Here is a 26,246-nt window from a genome sequence, read left to right as displayed (position 1 = left end):
GAAACACAATTCGGACATGCGCTGTTGGGCCCGTTACGTCTCCCTCTGTAGTGTTTATTCCATTTGCCAAAAAAGTAGCCATAGATTTCTGCTAATTTTTTCCTCAGTTTTTGAGGATATTTTTCTCATTGAAATTATGAAATAAAAAGTGGGGGTCACCATGCTCGTCTAAGAGAAAAGGTGGATTTATTTCGCTATCGAGCTTAGTTTGAGGGAAATCTCTTACGTTTTGTACGCGCACGCGCTCATGTGCGCGCGCTAATGACGCGGAAATCGTGCGCTGTAATGATGTGCAATGCAATACCAAGGAATCACTTTAATCCTCCGTTGGAAAAAAAGATGGCGGCTATACCGTTTACCACAATACCATGCGAGCCTAATAGAGCCCATCAAGTATAAGGGAAGCCACATTTTTGTAGTATTTGTTAATGTGCGATCGACAGTGTGTGCTAGGTTTGAGGGTTTTAGAACGTTTCTGTACGGTTTTATGAGCGTTTTTTAAGTTTCCGTGCGCCAAGAATTATGGGTAAATGTACCAATAGCCGTCTTTTTTCCTACGGCGGATTGCAGAAGTGCAGCTACTATAAGACATAGAAACCTCCACCCGCCCCCGCCTCCCCGTTATCTTCTCCAGGCCAAGACATTTTTTCCCTACAGACCGAAGAAAAATAATTTTGTCCTTCAGTTGGGTAAAAGATAGGAACATTTCTTCGGGCATCGTTAGAGTTCCTCGGAAAGTTTAGGCCAATCCGTCCGTCCCAATACACATCAGCTTTCATTGTTTTCCTGTAGGTTTCTATCCGGTGCCATGATAAGCACGAAGTACTCCTCAAACATAGTCGCCTGCTTTGATTCCAGTCAAGGTTTATACTTTGACAACAAACCTTTCTAGAATACAGGCCTTCTCTTTCTTGCTCCGAAAGAATACTGAGCGGAAAAGATAAAATTGTGGGCATATTGAAACGAACGTAGACATCGTGTTTACGTCTCATCCTTCTCTCTATTGACCGAGCACGATTGCGGACAAAATGAACCCAATTCTGATATAAAATCACGAGTGTACATTAGGCAGACTCCACACTACGCCGGAGAAATTTGAAAACGCAGCTTTATTTCTACGGTTTGGCCTACCGTCCACACTAATCCGTCCCAAACACGAAGCTTTTCGAAAACGCTGTTCTCACCGGAGGAATTTGAAAACGCCGGCTTTTCGTTTTCTTGTAAACGAAAAACATTTTGAAAACGGAGCTTTTCGAAAACGATAGCGTCACGATAATCACGTGATTTCCCTGACCGAGTTTTATTCAAACACAAATCCAAAATGACCGGTGATTGTTGCGTCTTCAAATTCCTCCGACGTAGCGTGGACGAAAAACATTTGATTCGTTTACAGAGTGAAACCTCCGTTTTCAAATTCCTGCGGCGTCGTTTAGACGAGGCCTTAATGAAATAATCTACTCTTCATGCAAGGAGTGTCTGTTAACATTGGAAAATGAATGATAATAATAACAACCACAAAGATTGTAAAAGCTCTTTTTATGGTCTCCACAACAGGTGAATTTCATTTTAAAATCCAATGTACAAACACTGATCAAGAGAGCAACGCATATCAAACAAGGACATCAGTACAGTGTATACACACATTAAATCAAACTCTAGGACTGGTCTTACACAACTTCTTTCCTGGACTAAAATACCCAAACGAGCAAACTGTACATCAAAGATGCATGCATAGAAAGTGCCCTTAAAATCTAATTTTAAGTAAAAACATCTCAAGTACAAAACCTCTACACCACAGTAACTACATCCTTTTTTACGTGAGGGCGCAGAAGAATTTGTAGAATTTTAAGAAACAAATAACCGTCTCACACTCGAATTACCATCTTTGAAAAGCAGAAATTTCAATTCGAATTTCACGTTCTCTGTAAAACAATCCATTCGACCCTGTTTTCGTGAGACTCTTGACAGAGTTGTCTTTAAGACAAACACTGGTCTACAGCAAATACATCGCACACGAAACGTGAAAATGTATACAGTTTAAATCCACGACCCATGGTAACAGGTCTCAGGTGCAGAAATTGTCCTATCCCATAGCTGGCCTGTAACATGCGATTTTCGCGGAAAACTCTTCAGCTTGAAAAAAAGAAAGAAAAGGAATTCTTCTAGTTTTAAGAACGGTACAAAAATGTCAGTGCAATGCGTTTAAGTTACATGTCTCCAAATTAAAGCCGCATGAACAATTCGGTATATCACATCTTAATTTTCTAACCTTCCTATCATCTACCCCCTTAAAATCAAACTCAAGAGAAAAAAACTAAACAAATTCTAACTATCTACTGTCACTAACAACTTCTATAAACACTTCGTGTAAGGTCCACTCAATTTTCCTCTAAGGACGTCGATCACACGGCCTAATAACCGCTACCAGAGCCATAACTGCCGTATTGTTGTTGCTGCTGTTGTTGCTGCTGTTGGTAACCGGCGTAGTAATTCTGGTAATTCTGGTATGCTGGCTGCTGGGCTGCCTGTCCATAGCCCTGCTGTTGTTGTGTATAACCAGTTTGTTGGTAACTTGTGGCCGCCTGGTAACCTTGGTTGTAGTTGTAGTACTGGTTGTAGGCCGCGCTGGCGCCATACTGCTGTTGTTGTGGCGAGTACGATGTCTGGGCAGTGCTCTGCACCTGCTGCTGGTTGTAATTCTGCTGGTAGCGAGGTCTCTGCTGCTGACTGGACTGCTGGTGCTGACGGTATGATGACTGCTGCTGACGGTAGCCTCCACCTCCATACCCACCGCCACCATAACCTCCACCTGATCAAGAATGAAACAAAAAAAAAAAACAAAACAAGCATTACCACAGTGACGCAAGTACAGTGAGTTGAGTTCTGAAAGCAACATTCGACCCTCATTACTTTCCAATTTAGTCGTTCCGCTCTATTGCTGCTACTTTTTGAAGGGTCATGACTTTCATGCACCACCACACGTTCTTTGCAGTCGCTAAAACGAGTACCACTGATACATTACATCAACAGCGTAGTTTTTACCTTTGGATAAAGGGTCATCTAAAACCTAAATGATGCCATTTTGTCAGAGCTAGTTGTATCTCTCACTTCCAATGAAAAAGATAGTCGTGTTTTTGGTTGCTGCTTTTAAAGGGTTGTTACATGTACTTGCAACGGATCGCTTTGTTAAGAATTTGCTAACCACCAAATTACTTTGAAGAGGATAATGACCATCACATTTAGGAAATATCAAACTAAACACGATTTGATAACTCAAAGCTCTGATGAAAATTGCCACATTAAAGAGAACTTAATTGTTCTCTTTTCCACCGAATATGAAGACCGTTACCTCTCCCTCCGCCACGATGATCCCTTCTGTCATGATACCCTCCTCCACGTCCGCCGCGATATCCGCCCCCTCCTCCTCCTCCGTGATAAGGCCGTCCTCCAAATCGCTGGTAGGAGCCACCCCCACCACCACCTCGCCTGTAGCCTCCACGGTCATCATAACTTCGATCCCTGTTGTAGCCGCCCCCGTGACGAGGTCTGTCTTCAAATCTGGAGCGTTTGTAAGGTGGTTCAGACCCAGAGCCCGAGCGGCTTCTGTATGAACGACCCTCTTTGATGTACGCATCGACAATGGTTTTAGCTTCGCTTTCTGGCTGGTCGGCATAGGTAACTTCTTCGAAGAATTCTCCAACTTTGGGAAGAGTAAAACTCACTGAAAAAAAAAACGATGAAAAAAATCAACATTAATCCAAATGTTAACTAATGTTCAATATCAAACCCACACTATCATACTGATGAACCGCCATAAAATACACTAAATAAGTTTATTTAAGTGTCAAGTGTATTTAGCACTGTTGTACTAACTGGAAACACTAAATAAATGAACAAATTTTGCAAATACCGTAGAATTCCGAAAGTAACGGCCACTTTACTTTCAGATTACGCAAACAAAAGGGGCAGCTACTTTCGGGCAGCCCTTACTTACGGATAGCCGTTACTTTCGAATGGTTAAAAACGTTTGTTCAGTGCCTGTAGTTCATAGTCATTTCACACAAAGCGAAGGGAATTCTACAGTAGAACATCAACTATTAAGAATTCCAACTAGTGGGAGGCTGACCAGTTGGCTATTTACACAACGCGGTTGAGGAGTTGAACTCGGGACCACTGAGAACAAATCCAGAGAGCGGTAGAGAGGATTTTAACCAGGGACCTCCTGATTTCAAATCCAGTGCACTAAACCACTCTGCTGCGCTGCCTCCTCCTCAATTCTTCAATTCTCCTCCTCCTATAATTCTCTTTAAATAGTGCTAAGAATCCAACAAATCAAAACTATATGGAGCAGTTAATGAATTCTCCCTACAAATTCAATTAAGAATATCAGGGTATTGTTGAGAGAAACAAGTTATAGATCACTTGACCCTTACTTTTCATGTCACTGACAGCATTCTCAGGCAGTTCAATGCCTTCCTTCTTTCTGTCCTCAGTTCTCTTTTTAAGATCTTCTTGAGTAGGAATACACACAATAGCTCGTCTGTTAAATCCCTCAAAAGGTCGAATCTTTTTCTTTTGTGCAGAAAGGTACACATTGGTCTGGAAAAAAAAATAAAACAAGTTTAATATACAGACAATAAGAGGTCTCCTAACTTTACAAGCAGTTCGCTACATTAACACATGACTCACATGTCAGAAATTTTAATACATCACTTATTTACCTGGTCCAGAATGTAATTCCTCTTCTTACTTGGTGCGAGCTCAAACAAACGGTGCAGACATTTTGCTGCCTTGTCCATCAACTTACTGTATCCACCCACATCTCTCTTCCTAGCAACACCCATGATCTGAAATGACAAGTGCAGTTCATAATGTTCACTTTATCTGACGATTTTAATTCAAGATTGCTGATAGTTAAGATAGCAATTAGTTTTTACGGGATTTAATTTTGTTTACACTGCGACCACGCTAACCAAAGCCACCCAAAACATTTCTGCGCAAAAATATGATGGGCACAATACATTTCCCACAAATACAGGATCTGAGCAACCTGCACTATAGAAACAACAAATTTGGAACAATTTGATTGTTTTAACATGTGAATGCTGTTCACTAATTTGCCAACAATTTTCTCAAGTGGCCTTGGTTAGAGCAGTCGCACTGTAATTGCAGGGCAAGGTTATTCTACAGTTTTCACCCTACATTGGAAATCAGAAAATTGCACATAAATGATAACATTGAAATTTTTAGTGGATGACAATGAACCCATGATTCCTTGGAGTATTAGCACTGGTGCATTGTTTTAACCTCAGTGGAATTCAAAGTGATAACCTGCAGATTAGATCAATGTTGCTTTACTGAGTGACTGACATACACCTCCGTGCCAGACAGGAGCGAAAATTAAGTTATTAAGGTGGCCATTTGTCGGAGGTACAGAACAAGAGAAGAGTACAACAATAAGTTGAGCCCTAAGCTGAGAGGAACCTTGTTCTTTTGAACAAATTGTGTGCCTTTGAATCCTCGGTAACATGATCTTACCTTCATTTTCTCCATGATAGAGTTTGTCCCAAGCACATTGTATTTCTTGTCTGGGTTTTCACTGACTTGCTTATTAACCCAAGTGGTCTTCCCTGAACCAGGCAACCCAACCATCATGATAACCTGCAACACAACAATAGTAGCACAACAATTACACAAGTAAGCACAGCAGCACTCTACCCAATGGTGACATCACATGGGTTGAACAGCAGGAGGGGAATTTGTTTTTGCAGGCAAGCAAAACCTTTTGAACTGAACTTCTATATAAGAACTTTCCTCTACATGGTCAAACCAGGCGGGTAAAATTGTCCTAAGAGCTGGTCAATTTGCCCAGTGCCTGGCCCTTCATGAAACCTTGGATGTTGAACCGACTATTTCTGCATGAGCAGACTGAGCTGTCTCAAATAAGAAATATTGACATTCAAGGTCATTGTGTCAAATCTCTCAATTCACCTTACAAAAGGCTTTCATACTGTGCTTACCTCACACTCTTTCTTAGTTGCTGGCCCTCTTGTGCCATGTACCAAAGACTCTTCACCAACGGACTGAATGAAGGTATACCCTTCCTTTGCTGGGAACCATGGCTCTTCCTACACAAACACAAAAAGCCATTGCTATATTTTTGTATGACAAAGTGTGTTGTATGCTTTGTCAGGAACGAAAGACCACAAACACGACTTGGTTATTTTGTGATCAAATATTTCTTAAAGATTGCATGTCTGAAGTCATGATTTGACCCTTGTAATGAATAGGGGTAGATTTCAAGATTTCACAATTTGTAAACAAAGTCTGTAGTAGTGAATGTTACTGACTGCATTTACCTAAGCTATACAAGGAGAAAGAACACGTGATTTTGCAATAAAAACTTACATGTAATTTAGGTGTATTACAACTGTAGGTGTGATTTATGGAAAAAGTACTGTTTCATGTAAGGATAGTGGAGAAGACCTACCATGTGTAAAAATAAACTCTAGATTGTTGTATTGGATCAATATACATCTACTTGATCCACTTTTGAAGTCTTCAAATGAATCAACATGAGGGGCTTTAAGAACTCTGTGAAATGCTTCTAATCAATGGAATCTGTTACCTGAGATCCAAAGTTGACACTAAACTCAGCATTTTTGATGAGTATATGAGGGTGTAGAGCCTTGTCTTCCAGATCTTCAGTCAGTTCAAATGCCACTCCAAGGTCTTCACCATTTTTGCTGAATGAAATTGTCTTGGGATCACTCTCCAAGTCCTAAAATGATATAAACAAATTAATACACAGACAATAACATCTTTTTTTTTTTTCTTGGTCATACATGTAAAAGTCAAGTGTACTTAAATAATTAATTTTGGCCCTACAGTGTAGCTCAACATTTTTCCTAGATGAACTAAATCCTAAATAAAATAATTTGTTGAAAAAGGGACATGTTCATGTACATGAACAGTAGCTAAGAATCCTCTGCAACTGGAAGTTCAAGAGTTAACGTACTTGTAGCAACAAGTATTGTTTAAGACCCAGTATTGACCATTATGCTTTGCGTGCGTTTGTTGTTTTGGTAACATGGTATTGAGGTCTCTATAGTTTTCCAAAGCTGCACAGAATGCATTGCATCCTGGCCAAATCAAATCAAATCAAATCAAAACTTTATTTATCGAGGGTGACAAGTAATAGTTTATCAACTAATAAATTTGTGGCCCTCTTCAATGTACTAAAAGTTCAAAATCTACTATAAACAATAATCAAAGATTATCACTAAAATATTGCAATCTAAAAATTATCATTTAAAAAAGGAGTAAAAATCTTGTTGCATAGAATGCATTGCATCCTGGCCAAATCAAATCAAATCAAATCAAAACTTTATTTATCGAGGGTGACAAGTAATAGTTTATCAACTAATAAATTTGTGGCCCTCTTCAATGTACTAAAAGTTCAAAATCTACTATAAACAATAATCAAAGATTATCACTAAAATATCGCGATCTAAAAATTATTATTTAAAAAAGGAGTAAAAATCTTGTTCTTGAGCTGACTTAATTTAAAATGTTTGTACAAAGCATTCTTAAGGATATTTACAGATGAAGAGGCGCGCAGCTTAAGGGGGAGGTGATTCCAACATTTAATAGTCGTTACAGAAAACGTGCAACCTCCATCTTTTTCTCTATTAAATCTTTTCGGTAAAATGGTAAAATTAGCACCCGTGTATTCCTACTGTGCTGGCTGTTATTTAGTCTTAATAAATCGTTTATGTATAACAGGCAAGCACTCATAATCCTTTTATGAGCTATTGTACATCTTTTTATATCAGTCTTTTTATATCAGGCCAAAGATCTTTAATGCCCAATTCCCAGGGAAACATTGTAGTTGTCTTCATGTTGGACTGGATATCTGTTTTGATGAACACAACTTCTTGTACCATGATTCCCCTCAGGGACATCTCATAGAAGGAACAGGCTGTTTTATGTGCAGGTATGGTAATTCACCAGTAAACACAGTAACACTGTGGACAGCAATACAGACAATACACCTACGCATATGGTTCAGCCATGGTGGGTGCACGGATCAAATCACAGCTACGTACATGTATCAACAAAACAAGACAGAGTAACCCATAATTAAGACTTACCAGATAGCACCCAATTACATCATCAGCACCAAACGTTTGTCCATACTCAGTAAACTCTGAGTCTAGTGCTTTCTTGCCAGATGAATCATAGCCATAGGACACCTTGTCTTCACCTGGGAAAAATTAGGAATCAAAAGTTACATGCTGTTAAATACAATTGAAATAAGTTAACAACAAGGAAAAGCTGCACTTATCACACAGGTCAGAGGTTTCTAGATGTTAGCACAAGTGCAGTGCGCCCCATCGTAGTAGTGTGTCTAAGTGTGGCATAGTTGAGCAGTTTTTTGGTGGAGTTCCTAGTTATTTTACCTTGTCTTTATCTGACCCTCCCTTCCCATCCCTTTTCCACCATTAATTCAGTGTGATGGGTGCCTGGACAACCGTATGTGGGGTCATGGCTTGATTGAGAGAATTCCTAACCATGGAAACGTTTTACTGTCTAGGGGCCGGCTGATCTCAGTGGAGGCCCCCAGACATCCTGGGCATCCATCTTCCATACAGCTTGATTTCTTCTGTATGTTATTTCTATACAGCTTGATGTACATGTTAATAACTAAGAAAAAGTCATTTTGTCCCCAGAAGAAAAACTTACTATTACAGCAGTATTTATCACGAATAAAGAAAACCAACGAGCAAAATAACAAACAGGCCAGTCAAACAAGTGAGTGACCTGACAATGTACATCTTCTGGAAGCTTGCATGCAATATACTAGTTAGCACTTCATCTAAGAAATTTGGAAATTAGGAAACAAAAATTCATCAAGTTCTACTATTACAATAATCATTTAGTCTGACGTTTGTGACATGTACATGTAACTCACCAAGCTGAAGGCTGGTAGAATCAGTTGACCAGCCAACTCTCACAACATTCTTGGGGTCCTCAGCATCAGGCAGGTCTACAGACACAAGTGATGTCACCTACAAAAAGAAATAAAAATGAAGTATTTTTAGTTGCCAATCTCCATATCAGCTTAGCAAATCATCTATTGTCACCTACGTGTACAGTACTGTGCATGTATAATAATCACCAATTTCAAATCACATTGAAAACAATTTTGAGGTTCTGGTTTCTGGTTTAGATGTCATAATGGTGACTACATTTCTCTGTGTTGAAGATCAGTTACGCTTATTTTCCCAGACATTATGTCCTTCCAGAGAATAACATTGAAAGATCTTTGCTTCTAAACCATTCAGCATAAGAAAGGAATCTAAGTCAATCCATCCTTATGCTTTGCTCTAAAGGATTCTCTTACATTAGAAAACGACCTTGTTCAAAATCGCCCTATAATGCATTGCAAACCCTCAAGTACTGGATACGTCATGTGTGCCTACAGATTATGTCTCTTGTAATGCAAGGATTCTTCATATTTAGGTTAGCAGTCATTAGCTACGTACGCAACATTAGCAACCAAAAAAGGCTTGAAAATGTTGCTTTTCATGTCTTGATGTAATATCTTTTTGTTTTGTCTTTTCAGATGTTATGCATTGAGTCCTTTTGGGGATAAAATTCCTACAAAATATTTTAATCAGTTTTGAACTAATCCCTATTTGATTTTACAACCTGGCAACTATTTTTTACCACTTAGTCACCACATGGACATTTTAAAAGGATTTTTTTTTTAATTTCAAGCCCTGAGCACCCAATGGCCCAAGGTCCCAATGGTAGTCGGCTGCTGGCGAAAATCATGACCTGCTACCAGACCTCTATCAGCTACTCTTCTGTTTCTCAAGAAAAAGATGGCAAAATCAGCCATCTACATCAACATTTCAACCACCTACTTAAAAACTTGTGACAACCTTAAATAGCCTGCCCCACATTATGCATTTTTGCCTTAATGATGCAAAACATGTTTTATTTTAAACCGTTATGATTACAAAATAATAGTGTCAAGCCAATTTCTAACCTGTGTAAATGGCATTTAAATGCTTGTTAAACATGCTCACCTTGCATTCAAAGCAAACCTTTCCTTTAGTAGCACCCCAAGTAGCTCTAGCACCAGCAAGAAGATATGAAAACCCTTCATCCTCTAACGGCTTTCCACTCAGGCCGTCTGGGGCAACTTTCAGATGCAAGTCGCAGTTGTCTAAAACCAAAATAAAATGAACAGAAACTGAAAAAGAAATTTCCTTAAAAGTGTGCATGACTCTACAAGCCAAGCACATTTTATAACTACTTAAGTGTAAATTACTTTTCTCTCGTGAATATAGGTCTGAAGTGCTCCCTTAAAATCTTATTGTTACAAGTGTATCTAACACATTGTACTCGCCGTTCCTTCCACTTACATTTGTCCAAGACGACTAACGAGTCGTCTAGCTGAATCTCCTCATCCTCGGGTTCAACTCTACTGGAGGGAAAAATGAAATGTAGAAAACTCAGATGAAATCCTCAGTGCAATCTGCATCTAGCAGACGCCACCGACTGCTGATCTATCTCCTGGTGGTGACAGAAGCATATAGAGTCATTCCAGTCATCAATTTGATTTATCATGCTGCTACCAACAGATAATTGGCTGTTTCTTGTACAAGAAAACCCCTGTAAGACTCTTTCGGGGTTTCGCATTCCATTGCAGCCAGCCTAGCTACAAAACATTACCTGGCCTCGGTAGAAATCTCTACATCATCATCAGCATCCTTGTCTTTATCTGCACTCTCTCCTGAAAATAAATCCAATTTACATGCCATTAAAATGAACTTTGGGGGTAATGTATCCTGGAGATTTAAAAAAAGTTAACTTAGTTAAGTTTACTTTTATTGTGTTAGTAACATTTTGGAATCTTTATCAGTAGTCTGATAGCTTTCATCGATACATTGAAGCAGTCAGTTTAATGATATGTTAAGGTTCTCCACCAGATAGGGCAGATAATGTCTAACTTATCCCCTCAGCCCTCATGTATGTTAGGCTCAAACAATTCCTCCAATCTTGTCTGTATTCCATTCAAGCTCAATGGGTTGTATCCATTATTTCTCTCACAAACGGTTGCTGCATTCCTTGGCTCTTATGTTAACGTAACCATTAACTGTTTCACCGTCCAGTGATATCTCCACATCTTCAGAATCTATCCTCAGATGTGGCTACTTGCTGCAGCACTTCTACAGTGCTCAGTGTGACTCATGTCTATATTAAGTATCTCCATTTGATTCTCTGCAATTCTCAGAAAACAGCACTGCACACTTGCACTGTAAGGCCTGCTTTAAACAAAAGGCCATGATTGCAAGTTTTTTGTACCACTGGGAAAGTTTGCCTTTCCCTGCTTGTAAAACAGACACGTACAGCAGAACTGGAGTGACTAACTGCTACCTTAAACACCAAGAGACTTGGCCAACAATCCAGCATGTCAAGTGGGCAGCTCTGATCACGAAGGGCTGTCCCTAGAATTTTGAACAAAGTTGGCGCAACACAAGTAAAAACACAGAACACAAGGCAAAACATAACAAAGAAGTCTTGCTGCACCTGGACGTTTTGCCTTCACTCTGCTCAAAAATTTAATTAAAATACATGTAGATTGCCAATAACATAAATAAATAACAAGTCACAAAAATACTGTTTTTCAGGGCTAGCCTTTGACATCTCTGAAGCAAGGTATCAGTGATATCCTGGTAGATAGGTGTTGCTATGAGCATAACATCACACTGCCAAATGATGATATACATTGTAGTACTACTACTCAGGAAGTCTCTATTTTGTCCCAATGAAAGACTACCACTTCATGAAGACCCCCAGAAAATGTTCACAGTATGTATAACCTTCTCACAATAATTTTACGATGAAAGTGTGGTTAACACATGATACAATGGTGTGCAACAAAATAAACAATATTTACACCATAGCAAGACTTGCCATTTACAATACAACTTCTGTATTTTGAAAACAACTCATGTGTGATACATAATATGTCACTGTTATAACATTGTAAATTGCACCAGTGAATAAAGTTCATTATTATAATATTACAATAACTATTATTATTGTTCAATACATTTACAGTACATAAGCAACCTTTCTTTATAGTTTTCTACATTTGATGTGAACATAATATTATTTTATCTACAACACAATCGGTATATGACATGAGCATAATCTTGTATCAATTAATCAGTAAAAAAAACAGTGTTTGCAATTACAAGTAAAGCTGTCTCTTGTAAATGGAAGAAAATGAAAAAAAGGAAAGTGGTAAACCACATTGGGATTATCAGAAAATCGAAACTCTAGTGATGCACGGATGTTACTCGGCCAAAGGATCTAAAGACATCAAGCTAACAGTGAATCTACATGCAGGGTTCTTGATCATTGTTGTCTCGAGAATAACAAATAACAACCAACACACTGAGCATAGCAATCAAATAATGGAAAAGTTAACTGTGAAAATCCCAAAGGAACTTACGTTGATGTTGATCATTGTTGTCTTGAGAATAACAAATAACAACCAACACACTGAGCATAGCAATCAAATACAGTACCGGTCAAAGGGACTGCAGCATTACACGCGCGTAAAGAGCGTGTACTACACACATTACACGCAGTGTCCACGCACCTTACACGCAGCCGTTCAACTGGAACTCACTAAGTGCGTGTAATGACAACAAAATATTAAAAGTGCATGTTTTGATCTGATTGAAATGAAATTTGATCTGTTTCTTCAACATCGTTGCCTAGCACGTGACCAAAATCTTCCCAAATCTATGATCTGTCAACGTGACTCAACCCAGGGATCAAAATCTGAGGAATCAAAAATTAACAAACGCTTAGATTTTGTTAAAAAAGTTTTGATTCTTCGCCGTTTAAGCAGCAGTGTGGCCAATAAGCAGATTAAGAGAGAGTCTGCGAGTTTCTGTTTGAATCCCTATTTCACTGTTATCGAAGGAACAGGGGTTGAAATGACACTTCGTGTGTGGGTAAACATTACGTTGCGACGCACATCGTAAACAAAAACTCATAGATCTTTAAGAATTAAGTTTAGATGCTAAGCAGAAGTGCGGACTGCTACAGACTAAAAAAATAGTATTTGTTTGATAGGTGCTCAAGCTAGTCTGCTAATTTAGCAATGCTTGTCGGTTTTTAAATTTACTTTTTGTTGTGAACATTGCGAATCGCAGGTTTCGAATACAAGTTATTAGTGGCTTTTTGTTATGCAAAATACTCGCAACTGCGTGTATGAATAACAAAGGTTTCTTCCTCCGATTAAAATACACGCATTTGCGTAAAATTACACGCAAATCCGTGTAACTAACAGATCAGTAAATTTTACATGTGTGTAATTACATGCACCGTCCACGCACTGTCCATGAATATTACACACAGACTACACGCATTTTATGCGCGTGTAGGTGCTGCAATCCCTTTGACCAGTACTGTAATGGAAAAGTTAACTGTGAAAATCCCAAAGGAACTTAAGTTGACATCTGACAACTCAAACCCTCCATTAACTCACACAACAAATGATTTTGCTTGGATAGGCTTCTATATTAATTTTACTCTAATGTTACCCTGGGAATCTCCTCGATAACTGTACCCTCTCACCATCTTGAAGTGAAAATATAAAACTGGAAATATCAGTTTTTTGACAAGGATCTTCAGAACGCTTCAGAAATAAACATTTCGCAAACGACTTACAGACCCATGTCGAAACAAAGATCTTTCCTCATAAAAACATAAACTAAACTTAGGCAGCGCACTATAGAAACTTTTGTCAAGGAATGAGTACATTACTGTTTGAATGAACAATATTATTTATGCCAAATAAAACCGGAGATCTCATTTTTTTGATGAGGATCTTCAGAACGCTTCAGACAATAAATATTTCACAAGCAACTTTCCTACACGTTTTGAAACACAGATCTCTCCTTACAAAAACATAAACTAAACGTGTCAAAATAAGGAGTTCAAATGACTCTTTCAATTTTCTTCCCACTTTTGGTAGCTAATGATCAAACAAGTGTTAATAAATGGTAGTCTGTTAGTGAATTTACAAAGCAATCGAAAACTTGAAATGTGACAGCTTTCACTGACGTTTTCATTGGCACTTTTTCATTCCAAGAAATGTCCTTTGTTTGACCAACAATACTTCATAAAAGAAGCTTATGGGAATGCACAACAAAGAGACTTATAAGTGCGTATAAATTGCGTACATGCATAGTTCTGCTATATCTGAGCTGCACTGTATTTATTAGAAGAAAACTATCTTGCTATATGTTCAGCTATATCCTCTAAGTAAACCTTTGTTTTGTGTTGATAGTGCCCAGTAAGCAGAACTTTTTTGTTGACATATAAGACTGAAGAACTACAAAATAAAAAAAAAAAACCTGCTTTTTGTGGAAAACAACATACAAGATTGGCTCTTGGTAACTAATTTTCTGCTGCAATGAAGCCCAGCATTAGTCACCACTATTACAAATCATCAGTTTCAAACACACTGTATTGCAAAGTATCTGATGCCTTTAGTAGGGAGAAAATCCAAATTGAAAGTGAAGTATGATCATCGCAGTAAATTTTCCAATTTAAGCAACTGGAAAGAAGAAGCCTGAAAAAAAAAAATCAGGGCTTCAACGGGATTCGAACCCGTGACCTCCGCGATACCGGTGCGATGCTCTACCAACTGAGCTATGAAGCCACACATTGGGAGCGAGGTCAATTAATTGACCTCGCTCCCAATGTGTGGCTTCATAGCTCAGTTGGTAGAGCATCGCACCGGTATCGCGGAGGTCACAGGTTCGAATCCCGTTGAAGCCCTGATTTTTTTTTTTTCAGGCTTCTTCTTTCCAGTTGCTTAAATTGGAAAATTTACTACGATGATCATACTTCACTTTCATCTACTACTGCAGTTCAAATATGAATTATTTCATATATACTTCACATCATTTCACTCACGGGAAGATATGAACTCAATTAATTGACCTCGCTCCCAATGTGTGGCTTCATAGCTCAGTTGGTAGAGCATCGCACCGGTATCGCGGAGGTCACGGGTTCGAATCCCGTTGAAGCCCTGATTTTTTTTTTTTCCAGGCTTCTTCTTTCCAGTTGCTTAAATTGGAAAATTTACTGCAATGATCATACTTCACTTTCATCTACTACCGCAGTTCAAATATGAATTATTTCATATATACTTCACAAAATCCAAATTGAGCAGCTTTCCCATCAGATTTATGGTATCCATCAGGGAAACACACATGTACCAAATGCTAAAACTGGGAACTTCCACGATACAAATTTGCCATTGCGGTTAAGGATGGTGCTGACTTTTGTTGCAGTGCACACATTCTTTCAGGCGCGAGACATGGTTACCTGCCACGTGCTTGTGAGGATGTTAGGATGAAACTGATGAAATCAAGTATGCTACCAAGTGTATGACTAAAATGAAAGCAAAATTTTCCTACCCTCACCAAATGGGATATGCACTAAAACCAAGGAATGGTGAATCGTCCTTCAAAAACTCTGCCAGGGTCTTGCAAAATGTTAGTCAAATTTCACAGGCTTTGAGGTCTTATCTTTTAGGGGTTCTGTACAACTTGCAGTCTTGTTTTTTTCACAAAGCTGTCTCAGACTCCCAATATTTGCAGGGCTTAGGAAGTCTCGAAATCCTGATACATTTGTTTGTTTTTGTAAGTGAAGTCTTCTTGTCACTTGATATAGAATTTTTATTAGCGTTACTTTCAAATTTCTAAATTCTCCTAAATTGTCTGAATGCCATAAAGCTTGCCGCCACACCGCATATTTTGGCACTAAGAAAACTGCTACCCTATCATAACATAGTGCTATAGCCTAATTTCAGGCAAAAAATCTTTGTATTTAGTAGGCACAGTCCCTAATTTATCACTCTACATTTAAGAGTGTGTCACTTGACTTGGTCAATGACATACATGTATCTAGCAACAAATTTTCTTCAGGATCAGAAGCTGCCATGTTGAGGTCATCCGCCTCTGGCAACACATAATATGTGGACAAAATTTATAACTGACAAAACGACTCCCGGGTCTGTGATCAAAAATGTCGCAAGTGCATTGATTGTCACACATGTTGCGAAAAGATTCACATTATAACTTTCCACACTTTCCATCATTGCAATGGCCACCTTGGGGTGATGTTACACATCAAAACTGAACTCTACGTTAGTTTCAGTCCCGTATGTTCAATGAAACTGAAGCAAATTAAACTGCTGAGCAGTCAGAGCACTCTCACTCTTCTACAAGAAATGTTATTCATTTTTCAAAGGTGGGTTGACTTTTACAAGTCATGTACCGTAGGTCGACACAACCATCTGATCTGCATTTGTGGTACAGCTGCATAGCACTGCTCACATCTTACACAAGGCATAATTTCTCGCAAAAACGAGGTGTTTAGTTTCATTCTCCACTAAACAGAGGCGATGTATAAAGTATTTCGATATTTCCGACCATTTTCAATGGAAGCAGGAACACTTGGCTCCCGATAATTCAATTTTTCGAGTAAGAAGTTTAAATTATTATTCATATGTTAACCTTACGTTGTCGATTAATAAATAATTCAGTTAAACATAGAGTTAAATTAGCTGTCAAGAGCCTCGTTCACTTAGAGAAAACAAGACATAAAGTTCACATTAGACTTGACTTGACACAAAAATATTATGCAAGTTAGTAAAAAGAACTTCACTTTCAAGGGCAAACTAAGGATATAGCGGTAACTAAGAACCGATCGATTTAAATTTTCCAATATTTGAAAAGAACAGATAAACAAAGCTTATGTAAATAACAAATTTGATACACGAGTAAAATTTACTAACCTTCCGCTGTTTGCGAAGTTGATGCAGCATCGACGTTAGTTTCCATGGCTTCCTCTGCTTGTGATACATTTTCCTGCTTTTCTGTCGCGCTTTCTTCTTTCGGAGCCGTTTCAGAAGCTTCAGTGGTCTCTTGAGATACTTCCACAGAAGGCGTCTCTTCTGTTGGGACAGCGACCGGTTCACTGTGTTCGGGATCCTTCGCTTCGTCGGCCTCTGGCGCCGTTTCCTCTGCTTTCGCTTCTTCTCCTTCTACATCCTCTTCTTTATTTTGCTCAGCAGCAGTTTCTTCTTTCTCTTCTGTGACCTCTGCTTGCGTTTCAGCTGCGCTTTCTTCCATAGCTTCCTCGCCATTTTCCTCGCCGACTTTGGAAATCGCTTCAAGCAATCGTTCAACAAGAACGGGCTTGTTTCCCTTCGAGTCTAGGCCTCGAGCTTGTAGCTCTGCTCTTAATTCAGTTACTTTGAGCTTCTTAACAGCTGCCTCGTCAAGATCACTCATGCTGCAAGCTGTTTGGTGAGAAAATTAGAGCTAAAACTGCAGACAAAACTCTCAAAAAACCTTTCCACACGTGCAGCCGTTGGAAAATGGTGGCAGACGTTACCCCACGCTGTGCTACCACGCATGCGCGCTAGGGCGAGATCTCAGTGATTTTACTTTGTACAAATAGCAACGAAATTTGCCTAATTTTTTCACCAAACAACGGCAAAAACCCTTTTTGTCATATCAGAACGCTCAGAATAAATGTCAAGAATAAACAGTCAATTTTATTACGAGAATGTTCCAGAAATGACAGAAAAATACCCGATTTATAAGTGCCTTGAGTCTTCGGTCAGTTTGTTTCTTTGGTAAGCGGTTATCCTTGGAAGAACATTCGGCCATGTTGTCCCATTTCTTTGTTTTGTCGTCTCGAGGAGATACACTGATATTTCGAGATTGTATCCTTTCTTTTAACGCTTCCATTAGGAAGTGACTATACTAGATACTAGAGCTCTTTAGAAAACCTATTTAATTTCAACCAACTGCCTCCGATCCTTTGTCAAACACTCTGTAAAAGTTAGTATTTATTTCATTTTCTGTTCCGAAGGAAAAACTTCACCCTTGAGCTTAAGCTTCTGACTCAAATTGCCTCTGAATGATTTGTTTATTGTTTTACCTTGATTCATTTTCAAGATAGAGGAGATGGTGTGAAAGCGACTCCAGATATCTTTTATCGGAAAATTAACGCTGACAAAGAAAGTATCCCTCCCATATTTGTAAGTGTTTTAAGGCTCTTATTATAAACCGATGACAGTAAACTTATAATGAATTTATTTCATGTTTAAAATCCACAATAATGTAATCTACAGGCAGTGAGAGACTATGGGATAGTTCAGTTGTCATCATGGCTTGAGAAGACTGAAATAGACTTTGTCATGGGTGCACAGCCAAACTGTCATGTGACTGTAGCCAATTTCATACAGAGACATGCATGGTATTACAGTGGAATCCTGATTTCTCAAACCCACAGTTTTTTTAACTTGATAACTCAAAACAAAAGTTGTTTCCCCTCCTCAGTCGAACACGGTAAGTTTACCCCCGATTTCTCAAACTACTCAATTTTGCGACCCAAATGCCCATTTTTCGAATCTCCAAGGGAAACGGAAATTATTTTCGTTTCCCTTGGAGGTTCGAAAAATTGGGATTCCACTATATTTCAGTGTTCAACAGTTGATGTTTCAATGGGCCATTGCAAACCTACTACCATTTCATTCCCCAAACTATACTTGACACTACTTGAGCATCAAACAAGGATTTATTGCTTGACTGAAAATGTGTTGTTCCAGAAAATAACCATACCCACCAGAGGAGGGTTATTGGAAATTTCAAGGGGGAGGGGGTTATAAAAGACAAGCATTTACTTGAATTTCCAGAGGGATGGGGGAGGGGTGGGGGGTGCATGGTCAAACCCAAAACCCTCTGTGGGAGATGTCACTCGGTATGGATATTTTCTGGATCAACCCAATAATTAGTTCAAACAGGGCAATGAGTAGAGTTGCCACAAGTCGACCTTTTCTTAATCCTTGACTTATTTATCTCCCTCGGGCGAAGTGAGAGAGTAATCTGTGAGCGACAAAGTTGCAAGGGGGAACGCGAGTGACATAAGTCGCAAGAGGTCAACTTGTTCCACTCGCAGGAATGTGAATCAGAGCGTAATTTTTTGGCACGAAAAACATGATCAACATTTCGCACTTTTCACGTGCTCCGCATGCACGATCGTTGCGAAAACATAAAATGATTGCCATCAAAATGTTTACGAGTACTGTTCCCAGACTCAAATGAGTTTATTTGTGTACAGTGCAGTACAGTGTGGTCAGCAATATTGACTAATGGCAAGAGCTGTTCCACTGAGTAATGCCTCCTGAAAAGACAAAACCATCTTTAAACTGACCAGGAATTATTTGTTTTAGTCCAGATTATCCAGCGATCGACCAGAGGGCTGCCTGACAAATGCTATAAACTTATGTTGATGTAGCTTGTATCAACAAGAATCCGAACAAACTAAAGAAGACAGAATTAGTCAGGGAGAACTTTAATTCTGTAAAGCTCTCTTGATTATTTTAAATAACGTTGGGAATTGAAGTTGCAGCGAATGCCAGAGAATAAAAGCGCTGTTCCCAAAAGTCCTTCATCGATTGATGACTGCTTTCAACACGGTAAAGTTGGCAAAATGGCTGATGCAAATTTTCTGCGATGCCCTTTCTTTGTGGAGAAGAAACTTGGTCATTCACTAACTCAACTAAAAGTGCAGGAACGGTTCTGTTCTCCATCGAAAGGACCGAACTTAATTCTCTGGATCACACAGGAGCTCAGATCGCGCCCGTATTAAGTAAACAAACACGTGTTGGTTGGATAAATAGCCTTCCACGGCTTTTCCCTGTCCTTCTTTCAAAGACTTGAAATTAAGTTGGATAGACCATATTCAATTGCTTCCATAAAATTCATATCCTTAAGTATATCTGAGAACAAAAGTGAAATGAAAGAGATTTTTATAGTACTTGAATTGCTCTGCGAGTTGTGTCGTTGATGGCGTGCGACGTCATGACGTATAGTCAGTACCTGTTTGTTCATTGGTTAATGTGTATTTACGTCACCGGTGGAAAAATCCACCAGTAAAATTTGGCCCGCTGCAAGTGGGAAAAGTCCTTTCCAACAGTGAAACCAACAGGCCAGGGAAGAATTATTGGAAAGGACTTTTAGAAAGTCTAGGCAATGAGCTACTGTTTCAAACTATAGATCTGTTTACAATAGGAAAAATAACAAAATCAACTTCTTTCTATACAGAATGTTGATGGTATCAATTTCATATTCATCAAAAGAAATGGGCTTTACTTTGTTTGTACGACAAAGTTCAATATTTCACCAGCTTTTGCAGTGGAAGTGTTGACAAGGTACAGTTTTAATTTTGATAAATAAATTACATTTGAGGCTCTCATAATTAACCAGTCACTTAAAGATTTCTAAAAATTTGTCATAACTTTTTATTCGCAGTTTCATTATTCACTTTGTGTGCTTTTTTGAAAACGTCTGCTATGCAGGCTAATCCAATTCTGTCAACTAGATTCCATCAGAAAAAGAAAAAGTCTATTTTAGTAAAATTGATTTGTCAAAATGTAGATTTAGATAATTTTATGCACAATCCACATGACTTGTACTTCAAAGATTGGGGTTAGGGTTGAAAAATCTCAGGTAAATTTCTCCACTTTTTGGAGCAAAAAAAAAAAATTGCGTCAGATGATCAGTAACCTTAAAGGATCAATGTTTCAAAAATCTTCTGTTTCTAATATATTTTGAACAAAATTATTCCTAGAGTTTCAGATCTATGTAAGGATTACTGTGGTGTTCTTGATGAGGAATCAATCAAGTCTAACTTTCCCCTTATTTATGAGTTGCTAGATGAAGTGTTGGTAAGCTGCATTTTGTTGATCTTTAAGTACAGGCACCCTTAAATTAACTGAGCTAATTTAAGAAACTACTTCCAAACATGTAATCCGAGACAGCAGTCACTTTGCAGCTTTTACCCCAGTAAGATCTGGATCTCATCTGGTCTCTGATCACTTTTAGCACAATCGCAGTGTCTTAGCTAGGTTTGTTGTTTGGGTCTCTGCAGTTCTTAGGCTCATAAGTCAAGGACAGAGTCCCAGAAATCAATCTGACACCCAATGTCATTGATAGGGATTTACAAAGTTTCCGATTATTTTTTGCCATACCCAGGCTATCTTAAGTATAATGCAAAATATTCATCATTTAGAAAATAGCCCAAAAAAAATATGGGCACTGATTGGTTTAAAATCATGTCTGTATTAAACAATTAGATTATGAGCTTGAGATTTCTATGATTTGATAGTTGACTCGTGCTGCACCCCTGTAAACTATCACGCATAGAAATTGAGAGCGAATAATCTATTTTTTTTTTAGTATAAATCTACTAGTCGTTCAAAACTTTATCTAAATCCTCTTCACAGACATTTCAAAAATGCCTTGGAGAAGCAGCCGTCACTTAAATTGATAGTGAGTAGTGTAGCCAATCAGAGAACAGCATTTGTGATAGAACGCTAGTAGATTTATGCTAAAACTCGATAGAAACACGGTACGTGTTTTCTATTTCTTAAAGAGAAAAGTAATTAGATTTTGGATACTGATCTAGTGGCCCGACTAGATGGCCGTCGTAGAAGTCATCATCTTGTTTGGCTGGTTTCTTTGCAGGATTTTGGTTATGTGCAGGTCACATCAACAGAAAACCTCAAAGCATATGTTTGTAACCAGCCAGAGGTGGTGACCACAGCTGAGGAACCATTATGGCAATGCACTGGGCGAATAGTGGTATGTACTACATACAGTGTATTTTGGTAGTAAATATTAGTAGTAGAAAACTGTTTCTGTTATTAAAGTTTCTTTTTTATTGATATGTTTTCATTTATATATGTAGTAACTATATTTTAGTAGTAATTACAGTAACTAAATGCCTCATTTTGGTGACAGTTTCAGGAAAACTGCAAAGTCAATCGTAAAAGAGTGTCCAGTTGACTGTAATCTTGGCTTGGGAGGACCTGGCCCCAGTTGTTCGAAGGTTGAAAAACGTTATCCACCGGATGAATTGCTATCCAGTATCAGTGGATCAGTGGTAACAAATCAAACCGCGCTATCCGCTGGATACTGATTTATTCAGTGGATAGCATTATCCACCTTTCAAACAACTGGGCCTGTTGTTTTAATGTCAGCACCCAAGTGTGTTTGGCTGCCTTGTGGAATGGCATTGGTCTCTCCTCACATCTTTGTCACTTGATTCTCTTATGGTTACAGTATCTTTATCTTTTTGCAGTTTTACGGCATCTTGCTAGCCCAGTGCCCATCACCCTTCCGTTCTCGGTCGCAATTACAATAAGAAATGTACAATGTAGATGTACGTGCATCTCCATGATGAATTTAATTTTTCTGTCTTGTTATTATTTTATAGTATGGCACAGAAAAAATGTCCTTGCCAAGCACTGCTGCAAATAAACCTGTGGTGCTTCCAAAGATGGGACAGGTTAGCATGCCAAGGTGTTGCAAGATCGTTTAATCCTGTAACTCATATAAGTACCCAAGTTCAAGATTTTCAAAACAAATAGAAATACATGCCAAATTTTCTTTTCAAATCCAGCACATAGGATAAGCTGTGGAGAGGTTGGACTGTAGTTACAAATTGTCACATCTTCTACAGGCATTAATTTTCTTACATATACATGTATGTTTTTGTATCTAGAGAGGGAACAAGCGCGAGGTATTTCTGGATTTACTAGAGAGACTTACAGTGCTGATTGGTACAAATGTAAGTAACTCATTTACAACCAAATTACCATCCTAATAAGGGTAATTATTAGACGTGCAACATGTATTACTAAGCAAATAGAGTAGTAATTATTGTGTGAGGCTGGACAGTTACTGTGCTCTTAATTATGAGACATTTATTCTTTATTGTGCATGGTCTTTTAATACACTGTATAGTATTTAAAAACTTTCCTCCTTTAATTTATAAATTTACAGATTGTTTGATAGAGCAGTTGTCACTTGAATGAATTATTCACACTTGGCTTGGCATCATAACGCTAAGCTATTGGCTTAAAAAAAACCGCGCCACTTTGTCATTCAATCAGAAGTAGAACCAAACTCAATCCACTGTAGGAAAAAAGAAGGCGGCTGCACATTTTACCACAATACCTTGCAAACCTAACACAGCCTGTGAAGCACAAAGAAAGTCAGAGTTTTACAATATTTGTCCCTGTACAAAGGACATTGTGTATGCTAGGTTTGAAGATTTTGTAACTCTTCTGTGGGTTTTTATAAACGTTGTTAAGGGTTTCACTCACTAAGAACTATGGGTAAATGTACCAGTCACCATCTTTTTTCCTATGGAGGACTGTGACCAGCTTCCACTTATTCCCGCATTTTACCTTGGCCAGCTGCATTTCCTTTGAGTTTTGATTGGTTCATTGGATTGTCTGAGTGTTTGATTTGTGATTGGCAAGAGTGAGTAATTGGTCTTGGTTTTAAGACAGTTGAAAACTGCTCTCACTGAGATGACTTCCTTTTCTTGATTTCTTACTAAATACAAGCGAAGTACTAAATAGTGATTTCTATATAGTTGTAAAACCTCTTTCCTTTAAAATATAAATATTGGCATTTTTATTGCTATACTGGTAACTGCTTGGAGTATAATTAGTAAGCAATCAGACCTTATGTTCCTGTTCACTTTATTGTTTTATTGTTCTTAAAACATCATGGTATATATTGACTAGTAGACTTCTTTCACATGGTCGAGCAACTGTAGTGGATCCTCACAATTTTTAATTTCACTAAACTAAGATCATCATACAAGTTATTCTTTTACCTAGACTATTAATCAAATTTTCTTTTTTGAAGGGAAACATTTTAAGGAGTGAAATTGATGGCTGCATTCAAATGAGAAACTTTGTTGCTGGCTATCCTGAAGTTAAGATTGCGCTCAATGAAGATTTCTTTGTTGGAAAATCCGATGTTGTGTCACGAGGTAAACTGACCAGCTCCTTGAAAAATCTAAATATCACTCAAAGTGTCATGTGGTTGTAACCTAAACTAGATCCTGGGGATGAGAAGTGTGCTCTTCTTGTATGGGAAACACTCGCTAAGATATATTGGACCTATGCTGTGGAATCGACTCTCAACTAACTTAAAAAACTTACCGTCTCTACAATCTTTTAAAAGACAGATCACATTAACTAATCTTTCACAGAAAATTGAACATGAATGCAAGAACTGTGTTTTATGTAGCACATGATCTACATACGAATGAATTATTTTAGAATTGTTGGAATTACTGTAAATAATGTAGTTAAATTTTAGTCTCTTTTTATTCTAAATATCAAATTTAGGCTTTTGAATTTTATAATTTATTTTATTTATTTTATGTGTCCCCTATTAGTAGAGGGTTTTTATCCTCGGCTAGAATGTATTTGACACATTAATAAAGTTATTGTTGTTGTTGTTGTTGTTGTTGCCTCAAAGATTTCATGCGGCCATTTTTTCCTCGAGGTTTATTCATGGTCACGCTCGATGGACTAAGCAAAAGAGGGACTACTCATAGTCTACTCAGCATACAATTCATGTTTTCTTCACAGTTGACAGTGCAGCTGTACGACTTGATGACTGTACATTCCACGAGTCTGTTGACGTATCAAGCTTTGAATCCACACAAACACTTGTTGTCAGTCCACCGGAAGGAGAGGTTCTAAACTTAGAAGTATAATTTCTTTAAATTGTGATACAGTTGGACGCTAATGTAAACTCGGTTATTTCGAATTTCCCGTTGTTTTGAACTCAAAAGCTTCTCCCTTTGATTTGCCCTTCAGTTATTTACTATCGGCTATGTCAAAATCCGGCTATGTCAAAATTCCGCTATTTGGAACTATTTTTCGTTTCCCCTGAGAGTTGGAAATAGCGGGGTTCAACTGTACTGTCATCTTTTTGTTTCAAGGTTTGCTTCTTTTTTTCTTTTTTTTTTTTCTCAATATTTCATTTAGATTTTTCCATACATAACTTACTTACGTTTGCTCGCAGTAATACTTTCTCTTTGTTTTCTATCCATCGCAATGTAATTTTGTACTTTATTTTGTTGTTGATATAAAAGTAGTTGATTGCATACACTAGTAAAAGTACGCTTGTTTTAGTTAAATCTTACAGGCAAGTGTTTTCTTCTCCGCACAGTTTATTGTCATGAAATACCATGTTACAGAAGCCCTGCAATCAACCCTGCCCTTCACGTTGATAGCATTTGTTGATGAAAGTGAAGACTCGAAGTGAGTGTTCTTTTATCGTTGCTTTTGTAGATACCTGAAGAAACAAAACCTCTACGTTTCTCTACTTTCCCGCTCCCCGTGGTGCCCGTCCACATTACGCTGGAGGAATTTGAAAACGGAAGTTTCACTCCCGGGGGTTACTCCAATATATGGGCCATATAGGTATGTGCGGCCCCAAAGGGTAGGGTTTTCAGCTGTTTGGTCAAAAATAGGGTATCGATTTTGGCCATTTTGGTCTTAGATAGGGTATGGTTTTGGCACTCTAGTCTTTAATTGGATATGTTTCTTAGAAGAAGCTACTTTTTCATCGTTATCAATAGGACCATCAACAAAAGCCCTTCATAACATATGTTTAGGGCAACTGTGCCAGCCACAGCGGTCATAAATAGGGTATCGAGTTTTTCGGCCAGATCATAAATAGAGTAGCAAAAACTCGCAGACTTTGGTCATAAATAGGATAAGTGTTTCCGCACACTCCCACCCAACTTTTCTGGAAGTACCCCCGCCCTCACCTCACCCGGACCCCGTCAGGGTTTCACGCTGAAAACCCGTCAAATGTTTTCCGGTCATTTTGGATTTGTGTTTGAAATCACATGATAATCGTGACGCCATTGCTTTTGAAAAGTTCCGTTTTTAAAATGTTTTTCGTCCACGCGAAAACGAAAAGCCGGCGTTTTCAAATTCCTCCGGTTTGAAGAGCGTTTTCGAAAAGCTCCGTTTTCGTGACGGATTAGTTTGTACTGGAGGCCTAACCGTAGAAATAAAGCTACTTTTTCAAATTCCTCTGGCGTAGTCGGGGAATGCTGCCCCAGACGCCGTTAAAAGTTAGAATAAATCACGCTTTTATCTCACAGCGATTTTTTTTAGCCAATCGCTTTTGCTGCATTAAGTGTAATAGGCCAATCAGGAATCACCAAAACAAAGGGCGCTTTCCATTCCAACAAAAATTCCGAAAATTTCGAAACGGGTTTTGGTCGAATGGCTGGTC

The 26,246-nt window shown here is 38.4% G+C and overlaps 2 protein-coding genes across 3 annotated transcripts in view; one reads left to right on the top strand and one right to left on the bottom strand.

Annotated features, from left to right (window-relative positions):
• Positions 1–1,519: 1,519 nt before the first annotated feature.
• Positions 1,520–17,558, bottom strand: LOC110055179 (heterogeneous nuclear ribonucleoprotein U-like protein 1). Of its 2 annotated transcripts, none has more exons than XM_089288202.1 (13): positions 16,907–17,558; positions 10,747–10,807; positions 10,437–10,498; positions 10,098–10,237; positions 8,975–9,071; positions 8,154–8,266; positions 6,629–6,781; positions 6,021–6,128; positions 5,539–5,661; positions 4,722–4,847; positions 4,434–4,599; positions 3,350–3,721; positions 1,520–2,809 (listed from the first exon to the last, which is right to left on the bottom strand). In XM_089288202.1, the coding sequence occupies exons 1-13, from the start codon at positions 17,403–17,405 to the stop codon at positions 2,412–2,414; spliced, it is 2,418 nt and encodes an 805-aa protein (XP_089144328.1). In that variant the 5' UTR covers positions 17,406–17,558; the 3' UTR covers positions 1,520–2,411. The 2 variants fall into 2 exon arrangements, with proteins under 2 accessions (XP_089144328.1, XP_089144329.1); XM_089288203.1 differs by having other exon boundaries at positions 10,437–10,495.
• A 191-nt stretch (positions 17,559–17,749) lies between these two features.
• The window catches only part of LOC110055180 (uncharacterized), a 16,031-nt gene continuing 7,534 nt past the window's right edge, over positions 17,750–26,246 (top strand). The window contains exons 1-10 of the mRNA XM_020761552.2: positions 17,750–17,842; positions 18,078–18,160; positions 20,229–20,335; positions 20,755–20,851; positions 21,651–21,767; positions 22,402–22,473; positions 22,690–22,755; positions 23,847–23,973; positions 24,581–24,687; positions 25,167–25,258. Coding sequence (XP_020617211.2) covers positions 17,785–17,842; positions 18,078–18,160; positions 20,229–20,335; positions 20,755–20,851; positions 21,651–21,767; positions 22,402–22,473; positions 22,690–22,755; positions 23,847–23,973; positions 24,581–24,687; positions 25,167–25,258 — 926 coding nt within the window. The 5' untranslated portion in view covers positions 17,750–17,784. The remainder of the gene's footprint in view (positions 17,843–18,077; positions 18,161–20,228; positions 20,336–20,754; positions 20,852–21,650; positions 21,768–22,401; positions 22,474–22,689; positions 22,756–23,846; positions 23,974–24,580; positions 24,688–25,166; positions 25,259–26,246) is intronic.

This window comes from Orbicella faveolata, unplaced genomic scaffold (genome assembly GCF_042242905.1).
Source record: "Orbicella faveolata isolate gen_17 unplaced genomic scaffold, um_ofav_v1 contig_15, whole genome shotgun sequence".
NCBI classification, from domain to species: Eukaryota; Metazoa; Cnidaria; class Anthozoa; order Scleractinia; family Merulinidae; genus Orbicella; species Orbicella faveolata.
The sequence above is the reverse complement of the archived record's forward strand: the minus strand, read 5'-3'. Positions and strand labels throughout refer to the sequence as shown.

What these genes read in the sequence shown, in the direction of transcription:
- LOC110055179 (XM_089288202.1), bottom strand. Translation starts at nt 17,405, where the DNA reads ATGAGTGATCTTGACGAGGCAGCTGTTAAGAAGCTCAAAGTAACTGAA. An exon ending in ATGTAATTGGGTGCTATCTG is followed by an intron (nt 6,782 to 8,153) that starts GTAAGTCTTAAT and finishes ATATCATTTTAG; the next exon opens with GACTTGGAGAGTGATCCCAA. An exon ending in GGAATTACATTCTGGACCAG is followed by an intron (nt 4,600 to 4,721) that starts GTAAATAAGTGA and finishes TTTTTTTTCCAG; the next exon opens with ACCAATGTGTACCTTTCTGC.